This window comes from Amblyomma maculatum, chromosome 3 (genome assembly GCF_055883805.1).
Source record: "Amblyomma maculatum isolate TAMU_Amacu chromosome 3, ASM5588380v1, whole genome shotgun sequence".
Taxonomy (NCBI): Eukaryota; Metazoa; Arthropoda; class Arachnida; order Ixodida; family Ixodidae; genus Amblyomma; species Amblyomma maculatum.
This window is the reverse complement of record NC_139346.1, coordinates 6,156,893-6,169,776: the sequence shown is the minus strand read 5'-3', so window position 1 is coordinate 6,169,776 and position 12,884 is coordinate 6,156,893. Positions and strand designations below refer to the sequence as shown.

At 45.5% G+C, this 12,884-nt stretch overlaps 1 protein-coding gene across 3 annotated transcripts in view; it reads right to left on the bottom strand.

Annotated features, from left to right (window-relative positions):
• Positions 1–4,289: 4,289 nt before the first annotated feature.
• Positions 4,290–12,884, bottom strand: part of LOC146194153 (branched-chain alpha-ketoacid dehydrogenase kinase-like) — an 84,346-nt gene continuing 75,751 nt past the window's right edge. For all 3 annotated transcript variants that reach the window (XM_084597264.1, XM_084597265.1, XM_084597266.1), the window contains one exon: positions 4,290–4,815. In XM_084597264.1, coding sequence (XP_084453390.1) covers positions 4,671–4,815 — 145 coding nt within the window. In that variant the 3' untranslated portion in view covers positions 4,290–4,670. The remainder of the gene's footprint in view (positions 4,816–12,884) is intronic.

Below are 12,884 nucleotides of genomic sequence, written 5' to 3'. Positions count from 1 at the left end.
CTGCTTCACTCGCTGATCTCATTTCCCTCACCACAGGCGATTCAAAAGGCTGGGAGTAGGTGCTATATCAAGTGCACAGAACATTTTCCGTAACGAATTCCTCAAATTTGCTTATAAGCAAACATTATGCTGCATATTTTTCTAGTATATTAAAATTTTATACGTATCAGGCTCCGTTGAGATGCATTATACCTCTGCTACCAGTGTGCTGCAATGGTTTTGACTACACCAGCCACATACCCTGTATACAGAACTCACAACACACCATTGCCCAGCTGCGCTTCTCATAGTCGCTTAACTTAATTGTCTCAGATTGCGGTTTTTGCTGTCAATACCAGTAATGGCCCACTGAGCGGCAAAACCGTGCTCCACTAAATTTAAAGTCAGAACATTGATGCAGTCGAGTTGGAGCAATTTAGGAGCAGGGAAAGCAGGATGGAGCAGAATGAAGCAAATGGAGCAGCACTTCCACCCCTGCATTTAGGATTGATGCAAAGAAAGGAATATTGCAATCAAATTCGAAGTTCAAAAGGCAAGCCACCATGTCAGTGTTATCACTCAGTATCCTAATTTCTAAGTTTAACATCACAGGAAAGACAATTGTGCCAAGCTTAAGCTTAACACCGTTCAACATGGTCCAGTTACATATATATATATTCCTGCTGAACATAATCACAGTTCCCATATTTTAAGGAATCTTTATCAACCATGCTTTTATTTATGTGTTTATTGATACCTCAGAGGCCCTAATGCGAGACTTTACAGAAGGGCTTGTGCACAGTGATAAATGGCGACAGGCTAGTGGCTAGTAATTAAAAAATTAAGAAGAAATGGGCATGGGCAGGACATGTAGTGCGAAGAGAGGATAACCGATGGTCGCTTAGGGTAACAAACTGGATTCCAAGGGAAGGAAAGCGTAGCAGGGGGCGGCAGAAAGTTAGGTGGGCGGATGAGGTTAAGAAGTTCGCAGGGGTCAAGTGGATGCAGCTAGCACAGAACCGGGTTAAGTGGAGAAATATGGGAGAGGCCTTCACCCTGCAGTGGGTATAGTCAGGCTGATGATGATGATGAGTGGTATACATGGCTATGATTAGACAGGTTCTTCGATGGCAGTATTGAAGCTTACAGGATCACTGATGAGGGATGATTCCAGTTGTGAACAGTGCTTGCGAAGAACGACTCGTAAAATGTAGTTGTGCGGGCACGCGGTGAAACGCCACATTTATGATGACCTGTGCGAGGTGTTCTATACACTGGTTAGCCGAGACAACTGCCATGAGGTCTTGTATGATAAGCTTGTGATAAAGGCAGGGGCATGAAGTACAGCGACGAGAACAGAGACTGTAACAGAGATTTCATGGCAGAGATGCTGAAGGAGTATTAGAGGGAATGAAACTGGTGCCACGGTTTTGAACAGGCTCATAAGGTTCAGTAAATTTACAGTAGTGTGGATCAACTATATCATTGGCATATTGAAGTTGTGATCACACAAGGGTTTTGTAATCTAGTAATTTTACACAAGAAGGTGCCAGCCATGGGTAGGTTACGATAGAGGTATCCAACAGTTCTATTAGAGTAATTAGTTACATGGCTTACAAGGCAAGACAATGTTAAGCTATTAGTGAGGTGAACACCAAGGTACTTAAACGAATTCTTTGAAAAAATAGTACTAGTGTTAATTTTGTAAGTAGGATGTGTTGTTTTGGCAGTGGTGAGAAGAAATCAAAATAGCCTAAAGCTTCTCAGGGACGGAGGCCACATAGCACATCACTATTGTATGCGAATTAGATATAGATATAAGGCAGAAGCGTCGGACAAGTTGGTTACAGAGCAGCAAAGTACACAGTCATCAACTAAAATGTGGATGGTAGAAGTTACTGAAGGGAGATCGTTAAGAGTAAGGGACAGTGCTTTGTGGAACACATAGCTGAAAGAAAACTTTGAAAAAGAGGACTGGGTATTAGCAGTAACAAACCGCGCGCGGTCGGTCAGAAAGCCTTGGATCAAACTAGTGGATAGAGGTTTGTTCAATTCAGGCAGCTTCAGCAGAATGTGGGCAACGTGAAAAATGTGTGTACACAGGCGACGCAACTTGGGAAAAACGGTAAAAGAAAATCGAGTACTGAACCTGCTGGATATTTTTTTCGAAGTTAATATTGGGATATATTGAGGGCGAAAGGCACCACTTTGGCTCCATCTTAGTGCCTATACCCTGTGCGATTCAGGGAATGTAGGAACGGGTGAATGCTAAATATTTTTTACACACTCTTGCACACTACGCGAACGCGCACACCTCGTGAATAACGCGAAATAGAAGTGCCCTTTCGCTAAGGCAGTTTTGGGAAAACTGCTCGCAGCTTCGAAAAGTTCCGTTTTATCTGGAGTACCCAGCATTGCAAAAGAAAGAGCACATAAACGCCCTTCCACAATCAGCCAAGCGATCACATACGGTGATTACATAAACACCGCAACCTTCAAAACGAAAGCCAAGACCACCTACACGTTGAGAATATTCTTCCATGGCAGCACAAACCAAATCACGATCCCCATACACAGCCCTTTTACATACGCTCTTGGTTTCTAGTATGCCACACTGTGCAGCATTCATGCTTCAAAAATAAATCCAAAACGCCCTGTTAGTGAAGCAACACGCAAATACTTCGATTTGTCATTCTTCGGCACGGCCCTCCTGCAGTCATCATTAGTGACCGTGGATGCCAATTCACAGCAAACATTGTCGAAGAGCTTCTTCGCCTCAGCGCCTGCAATTTTCGCCACTCTACACCATATCATCCCCAAACAGTGTGGTAGAACGAACTAATAGGACGCTCACCACCATGCTTGCTATGTACAGGGTCGTCCACTTCTAGCTAGAACACGGTCACTGCTTTTAAAGCAACATTGTATCTGACGCAGGCAGATATCGATGCAAAGCGATGCAAGCACACAGAGACATGGATGTGCTGCTTCACATGGCCAGCCACTTTAGATTACTGTGTGGCCGGGTCGGATGCAATGACACCTTGAAAGCAGTGACCGTGTTCTAGCTGGAAGTGGACGAGGCTGTACGTCACTGCAGATCATAAGGACTGGGATGGCGTTCTACCGTTCATTACTCATGCATACAATACGGCGCAACATGAGACAACAGGCTACAGCCCCTTCTATCTTCTCTATGCTCACACGCTTCACTGTAGCCTCGACACCATACTGCCATTTTTCATTCATGACGAACCTTGTCTTGCTACCACACTCTGCAGAGCTGAAGAAGCTCACCAGCTGGCCAGAGTTCCAATTTTATCTTCGCAGGAACGTTCTAGGTACCGCTACGACGCCCAACACCAACAAGTTTCTTATGTTCCTGGCGACTGTGTGGTTGTCGACACCTCTCTGTAAGCATGGTCTTTGCCAAAAACTGCTGTCGCACTGCACCGGACCGTTTGTTGTGTTACAGCGCATCAGTGACCTAAATTACGTTATAGCACGCCTAACTGCGAATGGTCGACGGTCACGGCAGTCTCAGGTGGTGCATGTAGCCCACCTCAAGCGATTTCATTCCAGAGGTTTTATGTAACTCGCCCGACGGGCTTCGTCTGCGAGAAGGGAAATTTCACGCGCCTTCGCAGAACGTCGACGGAAAATGAAGAACGGTCGAGTAGATCGGTGAAGAAGAAAGAAGAGCACAAGGGCAGAGGGACATTTGTAAGCTTTGCAGCAGTTCTGTTTCGACTGATTCCTGTAAATACCTTCCCCCCCCCCCCCCCCCCCCCCCCCCCGTGCGTACTAAGCACGCAACAATATGTCAAGGTTGGCACCATGTAGGAAACGTGTTTCTCTTCCTTGTGGAAAATACTGTGTTAGCAAGGCCAGCTGCTGTTTGGATGTCCATTTATCTCAACACAGCGGTTCTTCGATGCTGACAGCGCCAAATAATTTGAACACTGCATGAAGTGTAAGTGTAAAAAAAAAACTGTTCAGCAAAAATGTGCTTTATGATGGGTGTAAGCAGTACACGAGGGAAACAATTAAAGCTTACTTTATAACTCAAGATGTTAACGGCTGTGCGAGTGATACCTTGATCGCTTTAACCAACCAAAGCTTGCACATTTCGGAACAGTGGTGAAACAATCTGTCCTGTAAGCATTTTTTGTGTGTTCGTTTTCAAATTTTCTCACATCCATCAGCACCTTGATTTCTTTTTATATTGCTTTCATGCTGCATATTTTCTTGCTTTTGCAGTAAAGAAAACAGTTCAGCATTCAACAAACGAGGCATAGGCAAACATGGTCTACTACTATAAAAACAAATTTATTTACAAATGGTGGCACCTTCCCTCCTCCTGCGAGTGTGCATCATGAGCTCGAACTCTCATATCACATTCCTCCAATCTATACTGACACGCTTCATACTGCTTTCGCGTACAAAACTCAATTTGTGGTGCCAGAATTGCTACTGCCACCACCTCTGATGGATTTTCATCCCTTTCTGTTCCCATCAAAAATGCATTATTGGGAAGTATATTTCAGAGGAAGACTGTGCAAGTGCATTCCTTGACTAGAAGCACTTGTTCAGACCTGTCTCAAGCAGCAGTCAGCAGAAAAATGAATGACTGCGCCAAGGCAACATGTGCCAATCCTCCTTCTGCAGCGAGCTGTGCGACAAGATGGGCATCAGATGCGGAAACTCTCGCATTTCCCATCGATGTGGCGCAGGCGGAGGTACACGTCAGTGCCGATGCCCTGCAGGGTCTCGAGTGTCAGCGTGCCGCCCAGATACTCCGCATATGCACGAGACGTGGGCAGCCCAAAGCCAAACCTGTAGAGATCAAGAAGCAGCAGTTAATGTGTAAAAAAATTGCTGTCTGACTACGCCCAGCAGCAGTTCTCAAGTCCACAATGAAAAGGGAACAAGCGGAGTAGAGTAAAAACCTCCATAACATGAAAAATTTCTGTGTTTCTGTAATGTTTAATGCAAATTTCGCCATGCAACCAAGTAAAACCTTTTGCTTAATTTTTTAGATGCTTATGCATGCCCCTTCTTTCTATTCTGCATCACAGCTCCATGCTTCAACAGAAACACCCAAGGATTCCCAAACTTCCCAGACTTATTCTGGAACCCTCCCATTACCTTTCTTCCATCTTTTTGTCAAGTCTGCCATCTTGAAGTCTGGTGCAAATATCAACATGCTAGGTACGCATAGACTAGAAAAGGCACAGCCACCAGGGGCATTTCCCCATGCAGCTTGGTCACAATTACACCCTTTCTGGTTCGTTACCTGCCATTTTCAGTGCTGCGCCGGCCAAGGCGGCAATAACAAAGGCAGCCGAGACCTGACTCGTGCTTCTTTAATGAGAACAATTATTTATAGGTTTGCGACATGACACAACCAGCCTAACAAGCATACAGTATTCACACAAAAGTACATATCCAAATCCATAAAAACAGAACAGAAATCAAAACTCACAATGTAACACTCAGCATCACTTCACTCAGATGGCACATTTCGCCTTATGAACCCCTCTCCACACAGACTCGCAATTTTTATTAGTGTAGCCAAATGCATTGCCTGTCATGTTTCTGCTATTTAAATGGATTCTTTGTTTTCTCTTTTTTTGATGCTTGTTCCATCAGGCGATTATGAAGGGCCTGAATAGTGCAACGTTTTTGGCACGACTGGTAGAGCCGGTGACGTCAGTCACAGTCTGGCATGCATTGTGTAGGGTGCCTTGATGCCTTCACCTAGGCCATCGAAGCACCCTAGCACGGTGCCACAGCGCGCTCAAAACGCCCTCGACGTTTTCGGTGTGCATTTTCGAGCAGACGACAAGGAACTGGGGTTTAGATGACTGTAATGGGAAAGCTGCCTACAGAGGCACTTACAGTCGTGATCAAGGCAATGATGCGTTGTGCTTACTGCGACAGTTCAAATGGCATTTACTCAGGGCCTTTTAGAGCCGGCATGGGGAAGCAGCGTTGGAGCAGCAAACGTCCGATTTCAGATCATGTTCGGAACAATTTATGGGCTATTTTGGAGCCCTTTGGAGCAGGCTGACGGCATTAAATGCTACTAAGCACATTTTCTTCTCACATCTAAAGAAGGCTCTGTTTAATTTGGCCTCCAATAGAACAGAAGAAATGTTCAAATCAACTTCAAATCATTGAACGGAATCGAAAAAAGAAAATGCCAAAAACTATTTGTGTTACCGTAATTTTACTTGCATGACAGCTGTCTGCATTTGAGATGAAACACAAGTAAAAACGAAAATTATTCCCAGTTTCGTCCTTTGCGTATTCACACTGCCGGGAACGTTGAAGGATTGCTTCAAAACCATAAAAGCCCTTTGCATTTTGAGGACGCTTCACCGCAGAGTTGACGCACTGTGGTGAAAAGTGTGTGATCAGCTGGAAGCAGAATGTGGATGCACGGTCGGACGTATGCGTATTCATTAGAACAGCCACCCCAAACCAAAAATAAATGAACAGTGACACCTCGAGCAGCTCCCAATGCACCCATGGGTTGGCATGGAGTCAAAGCGAATACAAAACAATGCGCTTGAGCTTTATCATGAAAATGGTGAACTTCCGATCATCGCCATATTGCCACAGCGTACACAATGTGCGCGGGCACAACAGTTACGTGCAATTTAGGTTCGGGAAGGGTGATCGCTGGCAGAGAGTGTTGTACCGAAACGTGTCGCCGGAAGCCGGTGTGTTTGCTGCGTGCCACCTGTCGTTGACATCTACTCTGTTGGACGCAGGCAAAGAGCTGTGATCGGCCGCCCGGCTAATCGCACTCACCTTTTGCACATGTTCCCTTTAAATGGGCATTGGCCGCAAATGCGCTGCTCGTTCAAATTATCTGCACTTCCGAATTAACGAGGGTCGAAACAAAGAGAATTTACCTTAGTCCAAAAACTGAATGAAAATTTATGCTGCATCCCATCTAGCATAATTATTTAGGAGTGCAATTCAGAATAACAGCGGCACAGCAAGGACACCAACAAGAAAGGGACACCACATGTGCACACTAGCAACTATTTATTAACCGGAAAAGTGGCAAATTGGCATTCAGCTCAAGCATGAGATTTATCGCAATCATCGCTCCGAACCCAACACATGGAAAACAAGCGGCAACGTCAGGATAACAGACCAGAAACCTTTAACCTCTGCAGATAATCTAATAGATTTTGATAAAATAAATTAGAAACGAAAAAAAAAAAAGGCCATCCCTTAGCAAAAGCGGTGTCAATTTGACCCACCTCAGTTTTCTACATTAACGCCGTTTCTTGGGCTAGTTGGTGCATACTTGAACTGGTGAAAAACTGCATAGAATAAAACACACCACAAGAAAGAAGATGAGACACAAGCGCCTGTGTCTCGTCTTCTTCCTTGTGGTGTGTTTTGTTGTGCGCAGTTTTTCACCAGTTCAAAAAAAAAAACTCCGCTTTCTAACGGAGGCGAGTCAAATTCGCATACCCATTGTAAAGATTGCAAGTGTGAGCCAATACTTATTCTGAGCAGGAGTTGCGATCAGGGGGCACGTGAAATTCTTGAAGCTTTTATGATCAAAAAGAAGGGAAGCACATGTGTTAGCGACTCTTTTGTATCTCTCCGTAGAAATAAAGTTTCCTTTCTTAATTGTTTTTTTGTGACGTTATACACTGTGAGACTTTTCAGCCTTGCATTTCTAGCGGCCATCTCTTGTTTAAGTGGTTTAATTTTGTTATTGGTTTTATCTTTTTCCATTTTGTAGTTTTTTACAGTTATGACTGCTTTTGCCTATGTTTGACTCAGCTTTTGCTACGATTATCTTTCGTTTTTTTCATTTTTATTTTTGGATTTAGGTTTCGGACTGCTTTTGCTACGATCGTTTGACACTGCTTTTGCGAAGAAATGGCTGTTAGATTCTGATAAAAGAAATTAGAATCTCTTAGTTTATCTGCAGGGGTTAAAGGTTTGTTGTCTGTTACCCTGATGTTGCCACTTGTTTTAAGGCGAAAGCCTTTAATGCTTCATTGTTGTCGACACAAGGTTGTCAGCAGAGGTGTCATGCTTTTGAGAGCAAGCGTTAAAAATAAATTTATAAACCTTGTCTCCAGTGGGAATCGAGCCTCCATTCCCCAGCCCAGCGCTTTACCAACTGTGCCTTGCCCCGGATCGTGAAACGCTCTTCATAATTCCACTTGTCTAGCGAGACGATGATAGCGGCATTCCGCGAGTGCCAGATACTGCACATTTCCTTTCCTGTAAACGAATTATTGAACTTTGATGCGTTCAATGAAATGCTGGTTGTGTTCGACGAGGGGTGCGCGATGTCACCATGATGTCACCAGGTGATTCATGCATATATGAAGCTGACTTCGCTGGGCGTCCGATCCAGGTGTCCGTGCTACGCTTTTCATTTGCCGCTTCCTCGAATGCCGTATCATACAACAAACAGAAGCAGACCCAGATGTCTAGGAGGCGTTAGTACAGCAGGCATCAGCGGCGTTTGAAATTGATTTACAGGATAGAAAAGGCGCAGTATCTGTCACAATTCTCTGTGGACATATGTACCACAAGGCAAAGGATAGAAGGAAGGTGAGAGTGAAAGAAGAGAGGGAGAGACAGAGGTGCCGTAGTGGAGAGCTACGATCCACCGCATGGCTTTCGCCTCATCACATTTTAGTGGTCCAAAGTGCCCACTAGAATTTTTTCCGTGTGTTGGGTTTGGAGCGGTAATTACGATGAGTCTCATGCTTGAGGAGAATTTACAAATTTGCCACTTTTCCGGTTAATAAACAGTCGGTAGTATGCGCATGTGGTGTCTGTCCCTTTCTTGTTAGTGTCCTTGTTCTGCCGCTGTTAATTATTCTAAAGATTTTTGCTCGAGTTCATGAAAAAAGAATAGCTATATGGCAGCTACTGCAAACAGCCGTGGAATCGATTCAGTTCAGTTCAATCGTGTCAGACTCTTTGTGACCCTATGGACCATGTCACGCCACGCTTTCCGGTCTCTCACTATCTTCCTAACATCACATAACTTCATCTGCAGCGCCTCGAGGATGCCATCTAAGCATCGCGTTCGCTGCCTACCCCTTCTCCGGCGACCCTCAACCTTTCCCAACATCAAATCTTTCACCAGCGACTCCTCTCTTTTCATCAGATGACCAAAGTAGCTCAGCTTTAACTTTAGAATTTGACCCTCCAATGAGCACTCAGGGTTTATGGTCGATAATATCGACTGATTTGATCTTCTGGCAGTCCAAGGAACTCTCAAGAGTCTCCGCCAGCACCACAATTCAAACGCGTCAATTCTTCGGCGGTCAGCCTTCTTCACAGTCCAACTCTCGCATCCATACATCACATCAGATGAGGTGAATTGGAACTCCCATCTCTTGGAGAGCTTGCCACAATCTGCTGTGATCTACGCAGTCAAACGCTTTCGCATAATCGATAAAGCAGAAGTAGATGGGTTTCTGGAACTCTCTTGCTTTTTCCATGATCCAGCGAAGGTTGGCAATTTGGTCTCTAGTCCCTCTGCCCTTGCGAAACCCAGCTTGCACGTCCGGAAGCTGTCGATCCACATACTGCTGCAGCCTTTCTTGGCGGATTTTCAACATCACCTTGCTAGCATGCGAAATAAGCGCGATCGGCGGGAGTTGGAACAATCTTTGGTACTGCCTATCTTTCGAATGGGGATGTAAACTGACCTCCTCCAATCCTGTGGCCACTGCAGGGTTGTCCAAATCTTCTGACATAATGTATGCAGAATGTTAACAGCGTCATGGTTGAGGTTTTGAAGCAACTCAGCTGGAATACCATCAATTCCACTAGCTTTGTTCTTAGCAAGGCTGGCTAAGGCCCATTCAACTTCACTCTTCAGGATGCCCGGCTCGAGATCAGTAATCACAACTGTCTTATGTTGGGTTTGCACATCCGGGTCCTTCTTGTACGGTTCTTCTGTGTATTCCTGCCACCTCTTCTTTATCTCTGAGGCTTCAGTGAGGGCCTTGCCTCGTTTGTCCTTTATCACGCCCAGCTTAGCACAGAAGCTTCCTTTGATATCTTTGATTGTCTTATACAGAGCTCTTGTGTTCCTTAATTGGCTGTTTTCCTCAACTGCTTGGGACTGTATGTTCAGGAAGGCATTCTTATCTCTCCTTGCTTTTTTCTGAAAATCCGCATTGAGAACCTTATATCTTTCTCTTTCCCCCATAACTTTTGCCATCCTCCTTTCCTCAGCTATTTGCAAAGCCTCTTTAGATAACCAGTTTGCTTTCTTGCATTTCTTTTGCTTTGGAACTACCTTAGTAGCAACTTCTTGTATTATACAGTCGAACCCGGATATATCGAACCCGAAGGGGATCGCGAAATAGTTCGATATATCGATAATTCGATATACAAAAATTGGCTTGTGACGGCACTTACGATGCCAAAAAATGATACCGCATGTGTCGCGTAATCAACCCACTCGCATAATGAACCCACCCTCCACTTTTGCACCCGAGAATTTGAAAAAAAAAAAAAAGTGTTAAGACTAGTCACTCACATGCAAGCGATTGAGCAATCTCAGCGACGAGCGGCAGCGACAGAGCGAAAAGTTTCAAACTTAATTGTTGGAACTGCGTCCCTCTTGCCGCTTGAGCCACCACGACAGCTCAATACAAGGCTTCCGTGTCGCTGCGGCAGAAATCGCGAGCGTTTTCGCTTGCATGTGGATGGCGCGCGTCACTCCGTCTCGGTCGTCGCATCCACAGCTCATTTCTTGGCAGCGTGCCAAGATGCTGCGCAGCGATAACGGCAGGGCGCGTTTATCTTTTTATAGCTCCTGCTGCGGTGACAGGGAGCGAACTTGGCAGAGTGCCCGTGATGGCTTGCTTGCACAAGCCTGGTTCGATTTATCACGCCGCGCTTGGGGCGGGTGTCATGATCGCAGCAGCAGACCGCGTGCTTCCGTTGATTCATACATGCAAAGATAAACGGCTCCCGCAAAAAAAAAAAAAAATAAAACTATCGCTTCTTAACGTCCGCAGCCGCCATATCTTACGCTACGTCGCGCGTACAGCACAACGATAAGAAGGGATGACTCTCGCAAAAAAAAAAAAAAGAAAAGAAAATGAAAAAAAAAAAGAGAAAAACATAGAGAGCTGCCGCTTCTTAACGTTCGCAGGCGCCATAGCCACGCCAGCCGCCGCGGGCAGAGGGTTCGCAACACACGCTGGAGAAAGCGTCCGACGTCTGTCTGAAAACGGGCTGAGCTGGTTTGGCGCATGCGTAGCGCGTGCTGAAGGAGAGAGATAGCTCGGCAAAAGAATGGACAGACCCATGCACATGGCTTGCAAACGTCATGTGTTGGCGCGCGGGAAACGATAACTGCAGATGCGAGCGCCTTTGGGGAATGGGCGCGGCGCTGTCCAGAACTGTCCCCTTTCATTCCTTCCGCGCGTGGCTTGAAAACGTCACGCAGCAAACGGCCAAGGGTGATGCGATCGTCTTTGGGGAAGGCACACTTTCCTGTGCGTGGTGCGGAGTTCGATATATCGAACGACCGGTGAAATTGAGTTCGATATATGACACGGCTTTCCTATACTTTTACATGGGATTTTCAAGGGGATATTCCGCGAGTTCGATATAACCAAAATTAGATATATCCGGGTTCGATATAACCGGGTTCGACTGTATCACGAACATCAGTCCACATCTCTTCGGGCTCTTTGTCTTCTAGATCTAATTCTTGAAATCGATTCCTCACTTCCACAGCATATTCTGATGGAATTTGATCCTGATCATACCTGAAAGGCCTTCTAGTTTTCTGCGTTTTCCTCAATCGAAGCTTAATTTTGGCAACAAGAAGCTGATGATCTATGCCACAATCGGCCCCAGGCCTTGTTTTTACTGCTTGTATAGCGCTTCTCCATCTCTGCCGGCAAATAATATAATCGATCTGATTCCTGTACAGACCGTCCGGTGAAGTCCATGTGTACAGGCGCCTCTTGTGCTGTTGAAAATGGTATTCGCTATAGTCAGGTTGTTTTCTTGACAAAACTCTACTAGCCTCTGCCCAGCTTCATTTGGCTCACCAAGACCGAACTTGCCTGTAATTCCGGATATTTCTTCACTACCCACCTATGAGAAAAAAGACGTCTGATGATGGAGTGCGGTCTAAAAGGCATTGCAGGTCCGCATAAAATCTGTCAACGTCAGCTTCTTCAGCAGTAGTGGTTGGTGCATAGACTTGGATAACTGTTATTTGAAAGGGTGACCTTGGATCCGAAGTGAAATCATTCGGTCGTTTTTGGGGTTGTACCCTAGCACTGCTTTACCCATTCTTCTTTTACTATGAGAGCGACCCCATTCCTTCTCTTAGATTCGTGCCCACAATAAAAGACATAATGGTCGCCAGAATTAAATTCTCCCATTCCGGTCCACTTGAGATCGCTGATACCCAAGATATCAATGTTCAATCTGTCCATTTCTCGCTTGACGACATCCAGTTTACCTTGCGTCATAGATCTTACATTCCATGTTGCTATGTGATATATCTCCTTGCAACATCGGACTTTCCGGTCGCTTCCCGACACATCCACAACTGAGCGTCCTTTTGGCTTTAGCCCAGCCGCTTCATTCGTCCTGGAGCTACTAGGATTCTCCCTTTGTTCATCCCCAGTAACATGTGGGACGCCTTCCAACCTGGGGGGCTCATCTTCCGGCACCATATCATTAATGCTATTGTGACTGGCCATACGGTTTTCTTAGCAGGAAATACTGGAGTGGGTTGCCATTACCTTCTCCAGTGAATCACATTTCGTCAGAACTCTCTGCCGTGACCTGTATATCTTGGGTGGTCCTACACAGCAGAGCTCATGACTTCATCGAGTTTCGCAAGCCCCTGCGTCACGACA